The sequence below is a fragment of the Sminthopsis crassicaudata genome, chromosome 2 (assembly GCF_048593235.1).
Source record: "Sminthopsis crassicaudata isolate SCR6 chromosome 2, ASM4859323v1, whole genome shotgun sequence".
Classification (NCBI taxonomy): domain Eukaryota; kingdom Metazoa; phylum Chordata; class Mammalia; order Dasyuromorphia; family Dasyuridae; genus Sminthopsis; species Sminthopsis crassicaudata.
The window spans coordinates 612,995,289-613,017,630 of record NC_133618.1 but is presented as its reverse complement, the minus strand read 5'-3'; the positions used below and the strand labels follow the sequence as shown (position 1 = coordinate 613,017,630).

At 35.7% G+C, this 22,342-nt stretch overlaps 1 protein-coding gene across 7 annotated transcripts in view; it reads left to right on the top strand.

Annotated features, from left to right (window-relative positions):
• Positions 1-22,342, top strand: part of DNMBP (dynamin binding protein) — a 133,427-nt gene that overhangs the window by 57,698 nt on the left and 53,387 nt on the right. Inside the window, exon 1 of one of the 7 annotated variants that reach the window (XM_074296056.1) lies at positions 19,079-20,436. The exons of the other annotated variants lie outside the window; for them this stretch is intronic. Coding sequence (XP_074152157.1) covers positions 19,317-20,436 — 1,120 coding nt within the window. The 5' untranslated portion in view covers positions 19,079-19,316. Of the gene's footprint in view, positions 1-19,078; positions 20,437-22,342 lie in introns of those variants that run through there. 7 annotated transcript variants of the gene reach the window in all.

Genomic DNA, 22,342 nt, shown 5'->3' with positions numbered 1-22,342 from the left:
CCTCTATATCTCTAGTGCCTAACACAATGCCTGGTAGATAATAAGTGCTTAATAAGTACTTGTTGATTAATTGAATGAATGATGTTTTAGAGGGATTTCTGTTATAATGTGATAATTTGTATGTATATTTCTATCCATAAAACTAGAACCGGAATCTAGTTTCAAAGAACCTTCTCCTCAGATCATAATTGAGACACAGTAATAAATTCTTACTGTTTGTTATTTTTCCATGGCTGGTTATTGCTTTTCTTTACAGTATTATTTAAATTGTTCTTCTGGGTCTGCTTACTTTATTCCTAGTCAATTCAAATTAGTGAGGTTTCTTACTGTATAATTTGCTGGGGCAGAAGTTACAAGGACCTGGCCTTTGACACTTAGTGGCCTTCAGGGCCATCTCCAGTCCTGATCTCTCTCTGGCCTCTGGTCCCAGCTGGTTCTGGAGGGAAAAGCAAGGCCAATGACCTTGCCCAGCCCTCCCTCCCTGAAATTCAGTTTACTTGTGTCTCAGGGTATCACCTCCCCGATGTCATAGTCCTCCTGGAGAAGGAAGGACAAAAGAGCAACTGTATAATAATATTCTGTAACATTCACATAGCACTCCCTTATATTCTAGATCTTTTCTCTCCCTTCCTCACCTTTTCATCTCACTTTGAGGATCAAGAAGTTTATGTTTTTGATGACTATTTGCTTCCCAGGATTCCCAGGGAAGATCAGAGCAAAATTTATCCAAAGTAGTAAGGCAGTACAGGGGGTAGAGTTTTAGGCCTAGACTCAGGAAAACCTGAGTTTAAATTTGGCTAGAGATACTTCCTAGCTGTGTGACCCTGGGCTAGTCTCTCTGTTTCTGCAGCTATAAAATGGGGGTATTAGTAACATCTATCTCACAGCATTGTGAGAATCAAATGAGATAATTTTTATATATGTGATTTATTATTAGTACTGTGCCTAGCACATTTTAGATAACTTTATAAATTCTTTTTTCCTTCCTTCCTTATTAGTTTGGAATGTTTATTCTTTTTTTTTTTTTTATTAATAGTTTTTATTTACCAAATATTTGCATGGGTAATTTTACAATATTGACAATTGCCAAACCATTTGTTCCAATTTTTCCCCTCCTCAAACACCCCCCCCCCCCGATGGCAGGTCGACCAATACATGTTAAATATGTTAGAGTATAAATTAAATACAATATATGTATACATGACCAAACAGTTGTTTTGCTGAACAAAAAGAATCAGACTTTGAAATAGTGTATATTTAGCCTGTGAAGGAAATCCAAAATGCAGGCGGACAAAGGTAGAGGGATTGGGAATTCTATGTAGTGGTTCATAGTCATCTCCCTGAGTTCTTTCACTGGGCATAACTGGTTCAGTTCATTACTGCTCTATTGGAACTGATTTGGCTCATCTCATTGTTGGAGAGGGCCACGTCCATCAAAATCGATCATCATACAGTATTGTTGTTGAAGTATATAATGATCTCCTGGTCCTGCTCATTTCACTCAGCATCAGTTCATGTAAGTCTCTCCAGACCTTTCTGAAATCATCCTGTTGGTCATTTCTTACAGAACAATAATATGGAATGTTTATTCTTTACCAATATTAATATACTTTCTCTGTGCTACAGTATATATGTATATACACATACATATACATTCACATGTATATAAAATAATTTTTAAGCATTATTTTCTTTTTAAATTTTGAGCTTCAGGTTCTCTCGCCCTCTCGGTGTTCCTCACCCACTGAAAAAGCAAACAAAATGATGATAATTATATATGTGAAATCATTCAAAACATATTTTCACATTAACCATATCACAAAAAAAGAAAATAAAAAATTGAGAAAGTTATACTTCACTTCGCACTCAACATTCATCAGTTTTTTCTCAGGAGGCAGATGGCATTTTTTCATCATGAGTTCTTTCAAATTGTCTTGGATCATCATTGCATTGAGCTGAGTAGCCAGGTCTTTCACAATCATCTTTACAGTAATGGTGGTACTGTACACAAAGATCTCCTAGTTCTTCTCACTTTACTTTGTATCAATTCATATAGTCTTTCCCTAAATTTTTTTCTGAAACTATCCCCCTCACCAGCACAATAGTACACCAGTACAATAATATGCCACAACTTGTTCAACCATTCCCCAATTGATGAGTATCCCTTTAATTTCCAATTCTTTGCTATCACTAAAAGAGCTGCTGTAAACATTTTGTACACATTTATCTTTTTCCTGTTTCTTTGATGTCTTTGGGATATAGACCTAGTTAGTGGTATTGTTGTTGATATGCAGAATTTTATAACCATGTGGGTACAATTCTAAGTTGTTTTCTACAATGGTTGGACCAGTTCATAGCACTACCAATTCATTAGTGTTCCTATTTTCCCACATCCCCTTCAGCATTTGTTCTTTCTGATAAGTATGAGATGGTACCCTAGAGTTGTTTTAATTTGCATTTCTTTAATTAGTAGTAATTTAGAACATTTTTTATATGACTACAGATAATTTTAAATTTCATCTCTTGAAAGCTGCTCCATTTATATCCTTTCAGCATTTATCAATTAATAAATGTCTCTTATATTTATTATATATTTGAGAAAGGGGGTATTTATCAGAGAAAGTTGCTATAAAATTTTAAAAATATTATTTCATTATCTATGGTACTTTAAGCATAATAGATTATACTTCAGCACTTTTTTAACTTTGTGTGTGTCTTTCTGTTTCACTTGTGCTTCTTATAGTCAACATATTGTTAGAGTCTGGTTTTTAATACATTCTGCTCTCTGTTTCCATTTTATGGATGAACTCATCCCATTTCCATTCTCATTTATGAGTACTATGTATTTCCCCTCTATCTTATTTTCTTATGTTTATCCTTTTCTCTTTCTGAGTCTCTCCTTCTTTTCCTCTTTCCCTCTTTTTATTCTGTCCCTCCTCAAAAGTCTGTTTTGTTTCTGATCATTGCCACTCTTAATCTTCCCTCAATTTTATTATTTCTTCACCTACCTCTCTTCCCTATTGAGTCGGATAGATTTCTGTATCCAAAATATATGTTTATAACTTTTTTCTCTTTGAACCACTTCCAATGGGAGTAAGGTTCAAACAGTGCTTGCCAATCATTCTCCCTACCTCATTTCCATTTTTTCTCTCCATTGTAAAAGCTCTTCCTTGCATTCTTTTCTGTGAGAAAAGTTTTGTCATTCAACCTCTCCTGTCTCCCTTTTCTCAGTGTACCCTTTTTCTCATTCTTTGATTTTTTTTTGAGACCATCCCAAAACAATTAATACATTCATGTTTTCTCTCTATGTAGACTCCTTCTAATTGCTCTAATAATGATAAAAGTTGTAGGAGTTACAAGTATTTTCTCAAAAAGAAATGTCAACAATTTAACATTAAGTCTTATATGATTTCTCTTTCATGTTTACCATTTTGTGCTTCTCTTGAGTCTTGTGTTTGAATGTCATATTTTCCATCTTTGGTGTTCTTATTAGGAATGCTTTAGAAAGTCCTCTATTTCATTAAATATCCATTCCCATCCTTCTCTTGCTTCCTCAAGAGATTAACTCAGTTTTGCTAGATATAGATTATTCTTAGTTGTGATCCAAGCTCTTTTGACTTCAAGAATATCATATTCCAAAGCCTCTTCTCCTTTAATGTGGAAGCTGCTAAATCTTAATGTGATTGTGATTGTGTTTCCATGATTTTTGAATTGTTTCTTTCTGGTTTTATTGCAGTATTTTCTTTTTGATGTGGGAGCTTTAGAATTTGGCTAAATTCCTGGCAGTTTTCATTTGGGGGCCTATTTAAGGAAGTGCTCAGTGTATTCTTTCAATCACCTATTTTACTTTTTTTTTTTTTTTTTTTTTGAAGCTGGGGTTAAGTGACTTGCCCAGGGTCACACAGCTAGGAAGTATTAAGTGTCTGAGACCAGATTTGAATTCAGATCCTCCTGAATTCAAGGCTGGTGCTCTATCCACTGCGCCACCTAGCTGCCCCAATCCCTATTTTACTTTCTGAAGTAAGTATATCTGGAAAATAGTGGGGAGTCCCATGAAGATTTCTGTCTTGATTCTTACTCTGGTCCTTATCCAGCAAGGGCTCCTGCTTCTCTGCAGCCACAAGTGCTAATGCTCATCTCTACTTAGATGGCAACAGGGTCAGTGCTCCCTTGTGACTAATCCTTGCACCTCCTTTCCACCCTGGAACTATAACCTAGAACTGCCCATGGACAATAATATTGCCAAATATTTCCACCTCCTGTACCCAGTCCCAGTAAGGGGTCCTCTGTAATCTCTGTCGATTATTCCTGCGTGGGCTGTGGGCTAGTCCCTACTCCATTTTTATAGATCTTTCCTGTGGACTTCCTAAATTGTTTTAGACTAGAAAAATGTCTCACCCCAACCTTATGTTGGCTCTGCTACTTCCGAATTCAATTTGAAGTGTTATTTTAAAATTGTTTGAAAGGGAATGTTAGAGTTTGGATGGTTTGCTACCTCTGTTCTGCCATCTTGGTCCTGCCCTGCCTGTATATTTTTTAATATCAGCATTTACTCTATTGATTTCAAATATATAATTTTCTAAGTTTCAGTGTGTTTCTGTGAATAGTAGGATTTTAATTTATAATGTGTTAGAACAGCTATGTCTCAATAGTTCTTTAAGAAACAATTTGGAAGATTAATGTTCATTTTGAATGGGTTTTATTTTGTTAGCTATTTTCCAATTAAATGACATTTTTTTATTTTTGCTAAACAACTTAGAAAATACTGCTGAAACCCCTCTCTCCAACATCCTTATCCTAGCCAGCTTCTTTCTTGATTTCTTATAGACATATCCAATATACTTCTGGATTCCCAGATGCATGCATTTGGTATTTATCGTTATATTTTTTATCAGTTCTTAGCATATAAAATAAAAGGTTGAAGCTAAAAATGGTTATTTTCATAGAAATATCAGTCTACCAGGTAGATTTATTAGCACCTCCATACATCTCTGTGTGCTTCTAAACTTTCTGTTGAATACCAGAAAATATTAACACCCATCTTGGCAGATAGATTCTGTTTGCTGCTTTTTTCATTTCCTTTAAAAATTATTTTTGAAGTTATGAAAATTTTAATTTCTCTTATTCCCATCTGGCTTCTCCACTGAAAAAGAAAACAAAAAACTTGTAATAAAATATTTAGTCAGACCTTGGTCTTATACACAAAAAATATAGCCTATCCCTAAAGTCTTAGTGCAGATTTAAGTTTTGATAAATCCTGTCAAGAGGCCATCATAACTTCATGAAACTTAGATGAAAAACTAAGTTTATTGTAGAAGGAATGAATTTACATGTGGACTAAGCCAAGGCAAAGAGCAATTCACAAATATAAATGCAACAAACTTATAAAAAACATAATTTGAAAGGTAATATATATATATATATATATATATATATATATATATATATATATATATAACACAAAGTGATGGTTTGATGGTTTTGATGGTGGAAATTTAATTAACATTTATTTCAAATGTTTGGGATTTTTTGTGGTAAATTTGTGCCATTTATATTTAAGTTTAAAAAAAAACCCAACAACTTAAAATTGCACCTAGACTTTTGGGACAGTTCATATATTTATTCCTTAGAATACACCCTGAATCCATCACCTCTCTTTTAGGATGTTGAGAGCATGTTTCTTTCTTTTTTCCCATGTGGTATTTGAAGGAAAGTCAGGGGAAGAAAGCATGTTTGCTATCAGGGCACCAAAGGGGGAAAAAAGATGGCATTGAAACTTTCAAATGTAGAAGAGAAACTACAGAAAAAAACAGACAAGGGCGGTTTTGAAAATAACCTTTGGAACTATTTTTTTAAAAGCAGTGTGAGATGGAAATTCATTTCTACTAGAATCTTCTTTTTTCTTTTCTGTTGTTATATGGAAATATGTACCTGTGGTCATGTGCAAAATAAAATACATTTTCTAAATTGCTTGTAGTACATAGAGGTTAAGTTATTTGCTTAGGGTCCTACAATGATTATGTTTCAGAGGTGGAACTGGAATCCAAGTTGTTCAACATTTTATCTGCTACATCAGGTCTCCTTTTTAAAATGCTGTGTAAATGAAGATATTAGCATAATTGCTAGAGAAGCCAATTTCCCCCCCCCAAAAAAATACAAAAAGATTAATGAAAAACTATGAATGACTTAGCTATTCTCAATAATACAGTGATCCAGCACAGTCCCAAAAGACTATAATGAAGCATACTATCCTCCAGAGAAAGAACTGATATTATTTGAAAACAGAGTGAAGCATGGTGTTTTTATAAGTTTTTCATTAAATCAGGAACATATATGTTTAGCCACAATAGTATGTGTTGTTCAGTAGGACATATTCCTGAAAAGCCCTAAGAATATCTCTGAGCATGTCGGTGAGAGGCCCATACTTGAGAGGCTGGACCATTTTATATGTCTTATTCTAAATTACTTAACTGAGAAAGGATCAGGATTCCAAGAAAACCACAGTGAAATTAGAAACCTGATACTTTATTAAAGTCTATATCCCTTTTCTGTGATAGAAAGATGATATTCAAAAATGTGTTGAAGACTGCTTTAGTTAACATGTTTTCAATTGATCAAACAAATTTAGGACTTTGTAACCCAAATTAGACAGCTTTTCTTAAAAGGAGAAAATGGTTTTCTGTCTAAGGCTTTGAGTGTCTTCATTAAAATTACTGCTGCATGCTGGGATGACTACAGGAAGAAGAAAATGTGCTTCTTTTTGTGCAGAGCCAACACCTTTAACCAGATGTTATGCACGATGAGCATATTTGTTATTCTCCATCTACTCAGAGATCAGAAAGAGTGCCTCCTGTCCAGGCATCCAACTTGGCAGGAAACTAGAGGCAGCTTTCTAAGAGCAGAAATCTTAAGATGCCTAGCTATGGAGGCTCCCTTCTCTGTCTTCTCTTCAGAAGGACATCAGCTTCACATCACCACTAGGAGTATAACTCAGAGAGCTCTACCATTACAGCTCTGGTCTCTGACCTGACCTTTAGGCCTAGACCAATTTCCCCTTGGACATTTAAAGCTGGATGTTCTAGAGCCATCTTGAACTCATTATCTAGAACAGAACCCATTATCTTTCTTGTTAGACCTCCTCCTCCAAACTTTCCAATTTCTTCTGGTCTTTCAGTTTCATTTCAGCACTCAGTATTATCTTGCCTTCTTCATCCTTCCTCATCCTAGACTTTCAGTCATTTGCCACTCTTTTTGATTTATATCGGACCATCATATCACCCTTGTCTTTACTCACATGCAGCTTCTACCAGAGCCAAGGTAGGAGTACATTCTAATTAGTTTCCCTGCCTCAACTCTCTCCCCTATCTTAGTCCTTGTACACACTTCTGTTGAATTGTTCTCCCAAACTAGTCCAGTTGCTTTCTCTTGCTTGACTTTTTAAAGCCCTAAGCCAAATTTTCTAGTTTCGTTAACCATTATTGCCCTCTCTCATTTTGAGATCTAGCCACATTGTCTTCTCTGCTTCTTAAAAACCTCCAGTTCCTATGTTTGCATAGAGATGCAATATATCTGGTATGCACCATCACCATCCTTGCTTCTTATTTTTAGAATCACTCTCATTTTTTTTTAAATAAATGTTTGTTGATTGCATATGCATATAGCATTGTTGAAGAGCTTCAATGCTGTTTTTTTTTTGTTTTGTTTTTTTAACTTGGTAGTCATCTGAGCCGTTATTTTGGCTTTTTTTTTGTTTGTTTGTTTTTTAATTAATTTTATAATTATAATATTTTTGGACAGCACATATGCATGGGTAATTTTTTTAAACAACATTACCCCTTGTATTTACTTTTCCAAATTTTCCCCTCTCTCCCTCTACTCCCTCCCCTAGATGACAGGCAATCCCATACATATTAAATATGTTACAGTATATCCTAGATACAATATATTTGTGTAAAACCAATTTTCTTGTTGCACAGTAAGAATTGGATTCCGAAGGTATAAGTAACCTGGGTAGAAAGACAATAGTGCAAACATTTTACACTCATTTCCCAGTGTTCCTTCTCTGGGTGTACCTGATTTTGTCCATCATTGATCAACTGGAAATGAGTTGGATATCTTCTTTATGTTGAAGATATCCACTTCCAAAAACTGGGACACTGATGCATTGTTGGTGGAGTTGTGAAAGAATCCAACCATTCTGGAGAGCAATCTGGAAAAGTTATCAAACTGTGCATACCCTTTGATCCAGCAGTGCTACTACTGGGCTTATATCCCAAAGAAATACTAAAGAAGGGAAAGGGACCTGTATGTGCCAAAATGTTTGTGGCAGCCCTTTTTGTAGTGGCTACAAAGTGGAAAATGAATGGATGTCCATCAATTGGAGAATGGTTGGGTAAATTATGGTATATGAAGGTTATGGAATATTATTGTTCTTTAAGAAATGACCAACAGGATGAATACAGAGAGGCTTGGAGAGACTTACATCAACTGATGCTGAGTGAAACGAGCAGAACTAGGAGATCATTATACACTTCAACAATGATTCTGTATGAGGATGTATTCTGATGGAAGTGGATATCTTCAACATAGAGAAGAGCTAATCCAATTCCAATTGATCAATGATAGACAGAATCAGCTATACCCAGAAAAGGAACATTGGGAAATAAGTGTAAACTGTTAGCATTTTTTTTTTTTTTGTTTTTCTCCCCAGGTTATTTTTACCTTCCGAATCCAATTCTTCCTTTGCAACAACAACAACAACAAAATTCGGTTCTGCACATATATATTGTACCTAGGATATACTATAACATATTTAATATGTATGGGAATGCCTGCCCTCTAGGGGAAGAGGTGGAGGGAAGGAGGGGAAAAATTTGGAACAGAAGGGAGTATAATGGATAATGTTGTAAAAAATGTTATAATTATAAAATTAATAAAAAAAGAAAAAGAAAAAAGAAGATATCCACTTCCATCAGAATATATCTTCATACAGTATTGTTGTTGAAGTGTATAGTGATCTCCTGGTTCTGCTCATTTCACTCAGCATCAGTTCATGTAAGTCTCTCCAAACCTCCCTGTATTCATCCTGCTGGTCATTTCTTACAGAACAATAATATTCCATAACATTCATATACCACAATTTACCTAATCATTCTCCAATTGATGGGCATCCATTCATTTTCCAGTTTCTAGCCACTACAAAAAGAGCATCACAAACATTTTGGCACATACAGGTCCCTTTCCCTTCTTTAGTATTTCCTTGGGATGTAAGCCCAGTAATAGCACTGCTGGATCAAAGGGTATACACAGTTTGATAACTTTTGGGGCATAATTCCAAATCGCTCTCTAGAATGGCTGGATTCTTTCACAATTCCACCAAATTCCATCAGTGTCCCAGTTTTCCCACATCCCCTCCAACATTCATCATTATTTTTTCCTGTCATCTTAGCCAATCTGACAGGTGTGCAGTGGTATCTCAGAGTTGTCTTAATTTTCATTTCTCTGATCAAGAGTGATTTGGAACACTTTCATATTAGTGGATATAGTTTCAATTTCATCATCTGAAAATTGTTCATATCCTTTGACCATTTATCAATTGGAGAATGGTTCTCTATATATTTTGGAAATAAGGCCTTTATCAGAACTTTTAACTAAAAATATTTTCCCAATTTGTTACTTCCCTTCTAATCTTGTTTGCATTAGTTTTGTTTGTACAAAAGCTTTTTAATTTGATGTAATCAAAATCTTCTATTTTGTGATCAATAATGATCTCTAGTTCTCCTTTGGTCATAAATTCCTTCCTCCTCCACAAGTCTGAGAGGTAAACTATCCTATGTTCCTCTAATCTATTTATGATCTCATTCTTTTTTTTTTATTTAGAATTTATATAGAAATATAGTATATATGCATGAGTAATTTTTTTTATAATATTATCCCTTGTATTCATTTTTCCAAATTATCCCCCCCTCCCTCCACTCTCTCCCCTCGATGACAGGCAATCCCATACATTTTACATATGTTACAATATAACCTAGATACAGTATATGTGTGTAAATACCATTTTCTTGTTGCACATTAAGTATTAGATTCCGAAAGTATAAGTAACCTGTAGTGCTAACATTCACTTCCCAGTGTTCCTTCTCTGGGTGTAGTTATTTCTGTCCATATGATCTCATTCTTTATGCCTAAATCGTGGACCCGTCTTGATCTTATCTTGGTATATGGTGGGTCCATATCTAATTTCTGCCATACTAATTTCCAGTTTTCCCAGCAGTTTTTGTCAAATAATGAATTCTTATCCCAAAAGTTGGGATCTTTGGATTTGTCAGACACTAGATTGCTATTTTTATTCACTATCTTGTCCTGTGTACCTAACCTCTCCACTGATCAACTAGTGTATTTCTTAGCCAATACCACATGGTTTTGGTGACTGCTGCTTTATAATATAACTTTAGATCAGGTATAGCTAGGCCACCTTCATTGACTTTTTTTTTTCATTAATTCCCTTGAAATTCTCGACCTTTTGTTCTTCTATATGAATTTTGTTGTTATTTTTTCTAGATCATTAAAATAGTTTCTTGGAAGTCTGATTGGTATAGCACTAAATAGATTTAGGGTTTAGGGAGTATTGTCATCTTTATTATATTCGCTTGGGCTATCCAAGAGCACTTAATGTCTTTCCAGTTATTTAACTCTGACTTTATTTTTGTGGCAAATGTTTTGTAATTTTGCTCCTATAATTCCTGACTTTTCTTTGGTAGATGGATTCCCAAATTTTTTATACTCTCAACAGTTGTTTTGAATGGAATTTCTCTTTGTATCTCTTGCTGTTGTTGTATTTTGTTGGTAATGTATAAAAATGTTGAGGATTTATATGGATTTATTTTGTATCCAGCAACTTTACTAAAGTTGTGAATTATTTCTAATAACTTTTTATTAGAATCTCTGGGGTTCTCTAAGTATATCATCATATCATCTGCAAAGAGTGATAGTTTGATTTCCTCATTACCTACTCTTATTCCTTTAATCTCTTTCTCGACTCTTATTGCTGAGGCTAGCGTTTCTAATACAGTATTGAATAGTAATGGTGATAGAATCACTCTCATTTTTAAGACTCTGCCCCACTTATTATTCTGCAGGAAATCTTTCCTGGTGAATCCTGACTGCTTAGTACCCTCCTTCACCAAATAGTTTACTTAAGTACTTGTATATATTTATGATTATTGATTTTATATTTGTCTTTTTTAATCTTTAATATTCATTATAAAATTAATATATGTTTCTCAATAAAATGTAAGCTCAATGTTAGCAGGGATTATTTTTATTTTTTGTACTTATATCTCCAATCACTAACAAAGTGCTTGGTATGTATTAGGAATTTAATAAATACTTGTCAATTTATATGTTTCCAAGAAGCTGCCATCTTGCATTGGGAGAGGGAATTTCCCCATCCAAAAGTTCCTTATATTAATGAAATCACAGATCCTGTCCCATTCCTTAAAAAATGTTTATAAAATGCTTTCCTCAGAAAGGTTATATGCCTATCTCATTAGTTTAAAGCTCGGATGTGATCCCAAGTCACCTTAGTCCAAGTCTACCAGTCTGTTTCACTACAACTAAGCTGCCTTCTAACCACTCAGACATTAGTCTGAATGCCTTTAGGATAAGTGTCATCTATATTACACTGACCTTCTAGTTCTGGGGGTAAAATTCTGTGTAGGAACTTCCCGTACTACTTTAAATCATCTCAGGGCAGAAAAGGCTGAATTACTTGACTTTTTTCCAGTCTCCATTCTTCTTGACCTCTCTGAAGCCTTTGATACTACTATCAATTACCCTCTTTTCCCTAATACAGTCTTCTCTCTAGCTTTTCATGTTATTATTCTCTCCTGGTTCTTCTCCTACCTATCTAACTGTTCTTTAGTCTCTTTTGCTGGATCTTCATATCCAAGTCATTCCTGCTAATTATGAGTGTCCTAGAGGGTTCTGTCCTGAGCCCTCTTCTCTTTTTCATACTATATTACTTGGTTATTTTATTTGCTCCCATGGATTCAATTATCATCTCTTTGCTGACAATTCTCAAATTTATTTATCTAGTATCTCCAACTGCTTACTAAACATCTTGAACTTCATGTCCTATAGACATTTGAAACTCAACGTGTCCAAAATGAAATTCATTATCTTTCCCCTCTCCCTCCTCCCCTTCTAAATTTCCCTGTTACTATCAAAGTAACTACGGATAGCATAAAATATTCAGGAATCTATCTGCTAAGGGAAAATCAGAAACTATATGAGCAAAACTACAAAACACTTTCCACTCAAATTAAGTCCGATCTAACCAATTGGAAAAAATATTAAATGCTCTTGGATAGGGCGAGCAAATATAATAAAGATGACAATACTCCTAAACTAATCTATTTAGCTCTATATCAATCAGACTCCCAAAAAACTATTTTAATGACCTAGAAAAAATAACAACAAAGTTCATATGGAAAAACAAAAGGTCAAGAATTTCAAGGGAATTAATAAAAAAAAAAAAAATCAAATGAAGGTGGCCTAGCTGTACCAGATCTAAAATTATATTATAAAGCAGTGGTTACCAAAACCATTTGGTATTGGCTAAGAAATAGACTAGTTGATCAGTGGAATAGGTTAAGGTCCAAAGGACAAAATAATTAATAACTCTAACAATCTAGTGTTTGACAAATTCAACAGCCCCAGCCTTTGGGATAAGAACTCAGTGTTTGACAAAAATTGCTGGGAAAATTGGAAATTAATATGGCAGAAACTAGGCATTGATCCACACTTAGCACCATACACCAAGGTCAGGTCAAAATGGGTTCATGACCTAGGAATGAGATTATAAATCAATTAGAGGAACATAGGATAGTTTACCTCTCAGACTTGTGGAAGAGGAATGAATTCATGACCAAAGAAGAACTAGAGATCATTATTGATCACAAAATAGAAAGTTTTGATTATATCAAATTGAAAAGTTTTTGTACAAACAAAATCAATGCAGATAAGATTAGAAGGGAAACAATAAACTGGGAAAACATTTTTATAGTCAAAGGTTCAGATAAAGGCCTCATTTCCAAAATATGTAGAGAATTGACTCTAATTTATAAGAAATCAAGCCAATCTCCAATTGATAAATGGTCAAAGGATATGAACAGACAATTCTCGGATTAAGAAATTGAAACTATTTCTAGGCATATGAAAAGATGCTCTAAATCATTAATAATCAGAGAAATGCAAATTAAGACAACTCTGAGATACCACTACACACCTGTCAGATTGGCTAGAATGACAGGGAAAGGTAATACAGAATGTTGGAGGGGATGTGGGAAAACAGGGACACTGATAAATTGTTGATGGAATTGCGAATACATCCAGCCATTCTGGAAAGCAATTTGGAACTATGTTCAAAAAGTTATCAAACTGTGCATACCCTTTGATCCAGCAGCGTTGCTACTGGACTTATATCCCAAAGAGATCTTAAAGAAGGGAAAAGGACCTTTTTGTGCAAGAATGTTTGTGGCAGCCCTTTTTGTAGTGGCTAGAAACTGGAAACTATGTGAATGCCTATCAAATGGAAATTGGCTGAATAAATTGTGGTACATGAATATTATGGAATATTACTGTTCTGTAAGAACTGACCAACAGGATGATTTCAGAAAGGCCTGGAGAGACTTACATGAACTGATGCTGAGTGAAATGAGCAGGACCAGGAAAGCATTATATACTCCAACAACAATACTGTATGATGATCAGTTCTGATGGACATGGCCCTCTCCAACAATGAGATGAACCAAATCAGTTCCAATAGAGCAGTAATGAACTGAACCAGCTACACCCAGCGAAAGAACTCTGGGAGATGACTATGAACCACTACATAGAATTTCCAATCCCTCTAATTTTGTCTGCCTGCATTTTGGATTTCCTTCACAGACTAAATGTACACTATTTCAAAGTCCGATTCTTTTTATTCAGCAAAACAACTGTTTGGTCATGTATACATATATTGTATTTAATTTATACTCTAACATATTTAACATGTATTGGTCGACTTGTCATCTGGGTGGGGGAGGTGAGGAGGGGAAAAATTGGAACAAATGGTTTGGCAATTGTCAGTGTTATAAAATTACCCATGCAAATATCTGGTAAATAAAAACTATTATAAATAAACAAGTAAGTAAATAAATAAATAAATAAATAAATAAAAACTTCCCTGTTACTATCAAGGACACCATCATCCTCCCAATCATCGAGGCCTGTCTCATCCTTGACTCCTCATTCTACCTCCCCCCCCATATCCAATCTGTTGTCAGGACTTAAATTTATTTTATTTTTGTAATATCTCTCTTGTATTTACTGACTGACTAATTTAAACTTTCAGATTAGATCTAATTCTAGTCCTTTTGGTGTCCTTTGGATACAAGATAATCTGAATCTCAACTTCTTTCTCCTCTTCCAAGGAGCTTGCTTTATATTAAATAGACTGCTGAATTTACCTTAGAATATATCGATGGATCCTTCTTTAAGGATTTAGTTCATAAAACAGAGATTGCCATTGCATATATCTTAAAGTATTCACTTTAATGTCAGATTTTATATGCTTATTATATTCCAATGAATGCTTAACCAAAAAAGCAAGAGGTTATAACATTTTTTTTCCCAATTTTATCTTATTTCTTTAAGTTTTTTGACTATTTTCCATGTTGTAATCAAACTCAGATGGTTTGGTTTAAATCAGTCTGCTTCATATTTTGGATAACAGTATTTTATTTGTGAATAATTGGCTTCAGATACATTTCATTTGAACCCCTATTTTCTGAAGGTAGGGGAAGGGAATTGCATCACATAGTGTTTCTTTCTAGTTTCATTAGATGTGAAATGAAAGAATCATAAAGACAGGATTTAGAAGATCCTAGGATCATTAGTCCAAATTAATTAGTTGTAGCTGAAAATAATTGAGCTTTGGAGAACCTAAATATGGTTTTGTATGGTAGTGGGGAACAGAATGTCTTGAAGTATAAGAATTGCCCCTGATACTCAGTCCTGTAAAGCATCAGTGGAAGAGTATAGTTACTGGTATAAGAAGCAGGCGATTCTGTTACAGAAAATGAATAGAGGAATTTATAAATAGGAGGACCAGGAGTTGGAGAAATTATTTCTTACTGTCATTTTAAGACTGAGAAAAGAGATGAAAATATGGATCACTAACACATTTCCTTCTCTACAATTCTTTTTTTTTTTTTTTTTTTTTTTGCTGTTGTTGTTGAGACAATTGGGGTTAAGTGACTTGCCTAGAGTCACACAACAGCTAAGAAGTGGTAAGTGTCTGAGATCAAATTTGAACTCAGGTCCTTCTGACTATCCAGTGTGCCACCTAGCTGCCCTGCTTCTTTACAATTCTTAAAACACACACACACACACACACACACACACACACACACATTTACTTTGTAATCATGAAGGAACCAAGACACATTTCTTTCTATTCGAAGTTCTTGTGGGTCCAGGATTCAGTAATGGTCAAAATAGTGGAAAATGCAGAGCTAAGACAGTTGCTTCATTGTCTATAAAAATGATAAACCCAGAAAGTAGTAAGGCATCTAATAAATAATGAATACTTATAAGTACAAGTATAATTTCTGGATTCCAGATGTATACTGAAAGCAGAGAGATACTTACAGTTTATTCCCATTTTTTCACCAATATATGAATCCAACCCCGACTTCTGGATCAAAGTCCTTTATTTCACTTTTCTTCCCTTCTGCTATCCTGTTATATATCATACCTAATGTGCCTTTGACCCTTTATTTAGCCTTCCCTATTATCTCTTCTCAGTTGATTTAGTAGGTGTGTTTCCTATCATTCTAACCATATCAAGGCTTTTCATTTGCACTAGAGAGAACAAAGTTCCCTCCATAACCATTCTTGGAAGATCTCTTCAGATTATAGAATAATAGATTGTGATAACTGGAAGAAAACAATTATCTAATCTGACCCTTTCATTTTACAGGGTAGAAAACTGGGACCTAGAAATGTGAAATAACTTACCTAAGATCACACATACTTAGTAACAGGCTAGCAACTCTATCCCTTAACTCCCAGTCATCATTCTACAGATTCTGTCTCCAAATGATTTATGGATCACTGATGTCCTGAAAAATGTTTTTGCCAGCCTATTGACCTGGTGATGAAATCAGAGTTTGGGCCATGATAGGCAGTAGCATTTGGGTGAGGAACTGGGTCATTGCTCCTGGGCACGCGTTATTAGCCTGTCCTTATGTTCTTCCATGTGGTGAAGAAATAGGGCAAAGCAGAAGTGGTCAGTGCATTGGGGAGAATGGCATTGGGGTCAGGAGAGGGAATGGTAGGTATTCTATGGATTTGGTAGTGGGGGTCTCTCAGCTGACCTAACAGCCAGCAGAGTAATTTCATTTGTGAGGAAGGGTAGTAATCTCTGGCAATGTTCGAGTTGTCCTCGTGGTGATCGTAGAATCAGAGAGCCAACTCTGCATCATAACCTGAAAGGTTTGTAAATGTCCCAGGAAGGCATCCACTGTGTCTCCCACCAGGATTCTATGGGTAATCCTAAAGGATTCACTCAATCCACTGAATTCCTCCTGATATCAATGAAGTCAGAAACTGAGGATCATCTGGCCTAAAATCATTTTGATCACTTGATCTCTCTTCAACATCAATTAGCTAACTGTAACATTGGATAGATAGACAGACAGACAGACAGACAGACAATGAACTTGAGATACAAAAGCCTTTGAAATCAGGAGCTCATTCTCTTCTACTTCTTCCATCCCTGGGAATAGGAGATTCCCTCACAAAGTGGTGACTGTCAACTCTGGGCTCCTCCCAAGTTTACTTTTTTTTTCTTGCAGGACTTGTTGCCTTGTCTCCTGGTCCAGTTCACTGCTGGGCTCGCTTCATCAAGTTGCTGTTCAGGGCTGGCTCCTCATTCTGCCGCTGGCAGACTCTGCTCTGAGCTCCAATTTCTGAAACTCTGAATCTTCTGACTTGTCACAGTTCATAAAGTCATAACTTGTCCTTTATTTTTCTGATAGTTATTCACATAAAATCAGAAAAGAATAAACAGGAAAAAATAGCATCTACATGGGAGATAATGAGGCTTGTGGCAGGTGGAAGGTCCCCCTTTCACTGCTGCTACCCCTCAAGAATTACTGCTCTTCTTGCTTATTGTAGTGTCACTTGAGTGAAGTTGGGGACCTCAGGATGCAGACTAGGAAAGCTAGTGCCATAGTGCTGAATACAGCATGAGATGCGAGCTAGCAGAGAAAGGTAAAGCTAGCAAAAGTCACTGAGGGAAAAGAATTACAATATAGGAGGGGCTTGGTTAAGGAGGATGGAATTCAGGTCCTCTAGGGATGGCTGGTGGATAGAAGCACCAAACCAGCAAGGGCTAGTCAGATTTTAGTTTTCTTGGAGGCGTGTGGGACCAGGCAGTGGGGAGGGAGAAGGGAACCTGGACCTGCTGTGGAGGTAATGGTGAGGGAACTGGTGCTGATTCATTCTGGGGAGGAATGTCCAAGGAATTGGGCATTACTACTGATAATCACATTTCCCACTGGCCTGGAAACAGTCTTTTGTCTGTTACCACATGCCTGTCTGTTACCACATGCTAGGTGACCCAGGGAATTTGGACTTCTCTTTTCATTGCTTCCATGAATGTGAAGAAAGAGAAATCGGTTTCATCTGTTCAAGCCTTAGCTCAAATCTTACCTTCTGAATGAATCCTTTCCAAGTTCCCTCCCCCAGCACAAATGCAGATTACTTTCACTGTCCTGCATTCTATATAGTTTTTCACATGTTGTCACTCCCATTAGAATGTGTTCATCTGGAGGGTAAGGGCTAAACTCAGTCTTTTTGCTCTTGTGTCCCTAGTTCAGTGCTTAATTCAGTCCCTAAATGCTTGTTGATTACTTGACAGAAAAGCTGACACTCAGTTCTGGCTTATCACCATTTAAAAGGTTGATTACATTGCCTGCAAGGGGATCCAAGGACATGTGGATACAGATTCATCATGTTTAAGAGGAATTTAAGTCTAGGAAATCATTAAATATATCATTATGGTACTCATAGGATGTATAATATATTAAGGACTTGAGAGAAGGAAAGTAGATGCTGCAAGGAAATTTGAAGATCATAGATTTTGGGTTCACAGGAACCCTAAAGTTCAGTGAGTTTGACTTCATTTTAAAGATGAAGTGATAGACTAAAACCTTATCACCTCATTTTATAGATCAAGCTCTCAGAAGGTCTTGATTACCATTAATTGACCAGCAGTTAATAGCATGTCTGGGACTAGAAGCCAAGCTTCCCAACAAATTCTTTGGGTCTTATTCCTTTTTGTTATGATCAGGAACTGGACAGAAGTTTAAGAACTCAGAAATGAAAGAGATGAGCTAAAGAATCTTAATAATTCTAAATATAAAAAAAGGACATAAATATTATTGAGGCTTCTTGAGCAGGGCCTACAATTTAGGAAAAAGTTTAAAGTGGTCTTCTTGGGGTAGTCTAGTATTCCACTTATATTCTGTAATACAAAAATGATCTTCATCTGACTAGAGTAGGGGGAAATAATTCTTTTTCATTTCTTCAGCACATCTAGGAGTTTTAATGTTAGTATCTTATAATTTTATTATTCTATTTCTGGTAACCTGATATTTTCCAATATAATAAGCCATACAGAAAGAAGCTGACTTATAGAGTCTGGGAGGAGGCTTGAATTTTGGAGGATAGGGAAAAGAGAATTCTGGATTCAGAAAATGGAGGAAAAGGAAAAAGAATTGGGAAGCAGCTTGGATTTTACATGAAATAATTTTATTTGACCACTTAACCTAGGTAGTTTCACCTTTCACTTTGCTTTTCTTGACACCCCTACTTATTCCTCCCCGCCATTCCTAAGGCTTCCGCCTTTACCATGACAAAGCAGCCTAGCCAGTTTGACCAGCTCCTGGGAAACACCAAACAATACTGTCAACCAAAGTCACATGATACTAGTTACTAATTACCTTCCAGCCCAGATGGGGAAAGATAAAACAGCTCACTTACTGATTGGACATTTAGGTTTAAATAACTACATACTCTACTGGGTTCCAGCAGAGACATCAAGAGAAGGGAGTGTTTAATATAGAGAAATACCTGAAGAGGAACACAGCCCTGGGCAAAGCTGCACCTGCCTGAATTTTAGCACAGCCTATATCCATAGAAGAAAGAGAGTAGTGAGTGGAGTCGAGAATGTGCCCTCACACCAGGTTTATTATACATTAAATATGGGTGAATCCCAAAGAATTCGAGAAGAAATAGAAACAGTGAAAAGGGGTTATCGAATCCCTAGCTGGGAATATGAAGATTGTAGCAGTATACAAAAGAGAAGCCTTACAAAATTGAATAGTCATTATAGAGAACATTTGGATTTGAAATACAGGACCAAGGAGCAAAAAAATAGAAAACGGGATTGTGGTTATTGGGAATTTGGAAAGGCTGAACCAAGCTGTGTTGACTCCTGGAATGTGGATTGTTACCATGAAATTCTTAAGGAGACCACACAAAGTGTGAATGAAGACCATGGTGATTATATGAAACTGAAAACTGTAGACTCTGGAAGACTGAATTCCAGAAATGAGGATGACTGTTTTACAGAAAGAACAGATCTAGACCGGATAACAAGGTATCAGAAGAAGTCTTATGACCAAGATTACAGGAATTTGAATTGTGATCCTGAAGAGTTTAAAAAACGAGGTAGGCAGAAGACAGACTACAGTATTTTAGATGATTGTTTGGGGAATTTTGATGACCTTCAACCTCCTAATATGTATCCCAGGAGTTTTAATGACAAATCTGAGGATTTTCAGAAAGCTAATTACTTTGATGGGAACCTGAAATATTTGCATTATGAACCAAGGAATTATAGAGAAATTAATGCTGAATATGTGGACTGCAAAGATTTTGACTTTGACAGTGAAAGTAGGAAGAAGATTGTCAGCCAATGTATGGACTATAGGAATATTTATAAAAACAATTCCTGCCTAAAACCAAAGACTCAGATCACTTTTCATGATGAAAAAGAAGGGTATGACACTCAGGTTCTAAACTGTGAGTATAAACTTCAGAACTGTAGAAATCTAGATTTTCAAGACCTGAAATATAACTGCAATGACAAGTCACTAAAAGATAAAAGGCTTACCTTGGATAGTTTGGAGAACAATGGGAAAGGCACAAGAGGCCACCAACGTGGGATTCCTCAGAGTCCCCCAGAGCTGAGGCAGGTCTGGGATTTGGAGGAGGACAAATGGAAGGGCTCTGACTTGTGGGGAAGGAACAGCCTTTACCGGCGGACTGCACCCAGCACCCTGAGGCACTCAGAATTTGTGCAGAACCGGAAAACAAAAGGTACTAAAAAGTAGCTGCTTAAAAATAATCTGGGAAAGTGATTCCCATGATTCCCCTTAGTATTGTAGTGATCATATCACTGCATTCTTATTTAGACTGATCTTAAGGACTACCAGCCTTATTTATTCTAAGGCTCTTTTGAAGTACCTTCCCAGAGCAAGAAAGTGCATAATAGTGTAAGCTTGTAACATGGTCATTGAAATAAGACTGGTTTCTCTTAAGGATCTTTTTTGAACCCCCAATGTACTCTCCAGTGTCTGTAACTAAAATAATCTTATCTCTTCACTCTGGAGCTTGTTTTGATTTATTCTGAATGCAATGCTCCGTGATTGATCAGAACATGCAATCTGAGAATTATAATAATGAACTATTATCCTACTTTGTTTCTAGGGTCCCCCACACTTAAAAAAAATTCTAAAATCATTAACCATTATTTCTTTGATCCTGATTTTAAAATGTTTTTCCCCCTTATACTTTGTTGCTCATTTCTCTTTTCTTCCTCCTCTCTAGCGACCTTTGGGTTTGTTTATTCTTTGTATGAGCTCTCTATTAACACCTTAAATTTAGTCTCTCATTCTTCTTGTCATAGTCAAAGTAGAATTTTTCAGTGAAAAAGATGAGACTTAGGGTACATTATGTTGCTCTTAGTCCCAAAAGCTAGTTTGGTTTCAGAGAGAAAGACATAAGGAAATTAAGGGGTTTTTTTTTTTGTTGTTGTTTTTGTTTTGTTTTTACTTCAGAGTGAAACTCTGATTCAGAGTAAGACTCAGGCTTTACCCTGAACTGAAACTTATCTTCCAGATAGAAGACTGATGATTCTCTTCCCAGATTATCCTGATTAAAGGAAAGATAATTTAAAATCAGGTGAGATTTGATTTTGAATTTAGTTTATGAATTGTGTGGTCATGGACCAATTACTTAATTTTTTCAGTACAGTTTCCTCATCTATAAAAGGGGATTAGTAATATCTATAGTACATGCCTCACAAGATTGTTGTGAGTCAAATGAATGAATGTTTCTTCAGCACTTTATGAACTTTTTAAATGCTATGTAGATTTAAATGTATATATATGTATATATATATATATATATATCTCAGTCAGATTTGAAACATGGATCACCATAAAAGACTCTTAGAATGGCTCCCTGAGCCATTTGAATCTTCTGTGAGATTACTTTGAACCAAAGCAGAGCTCTAGGGAATGATCTGTAACTCCAAAAAAGCATCGGAATCTGATAAAGCTCTTCGGTGTGCAGTAGAGATAGTGTTGTGGCTGCATATGACCTCATGCTGATTTTTTTCCTTTTTTACCCTCCTTTTGTGGTTCATCCACCTTACCTTGCTGTTTTTTTCCTCCTTTCTTTGGTTACCTATTGTATTGAGCTGCAGACCTCCTTCCAAGTTTGACTTGCTGAAGTTGCATTCCTTCAGGGCTATTAGATTATGCCCAGTGATTTCTTTGAAGATTTAACTGGTTATAGCTCAGACACGGTTGACTAACTTCATTTCTATTTGTAACTTTCACCTCCATACCTCTCTTAATACAGATGATATATTTTCTCCAACTCAATTAACATCCCTTCTCTTCTGTTTTGCAGAAGTGATATTCCTGTTGATTTCTCAAAGCCACATTTAAAATTTTGCTATTATTCTAAAAATATGATGTTTTTTAAAAATTCATTAGGTGGGCTGGTATGGCACATAATAGACCATCCCTATAGAAAGTCCTAACTAGAATGAAAAGAATTTTATACCTTGGAGATAATGTAGTGCAAATTGATTATTTTGCATAGAGATTAAATGACTTGCTCAGGGTCATGCACAAGTGAATTACTGGTGCAGCAGAGTCCATTTCATCCTTAACCTTTATGTTGCTTTGACTTATTCCAGATTATTCCAGGAGAT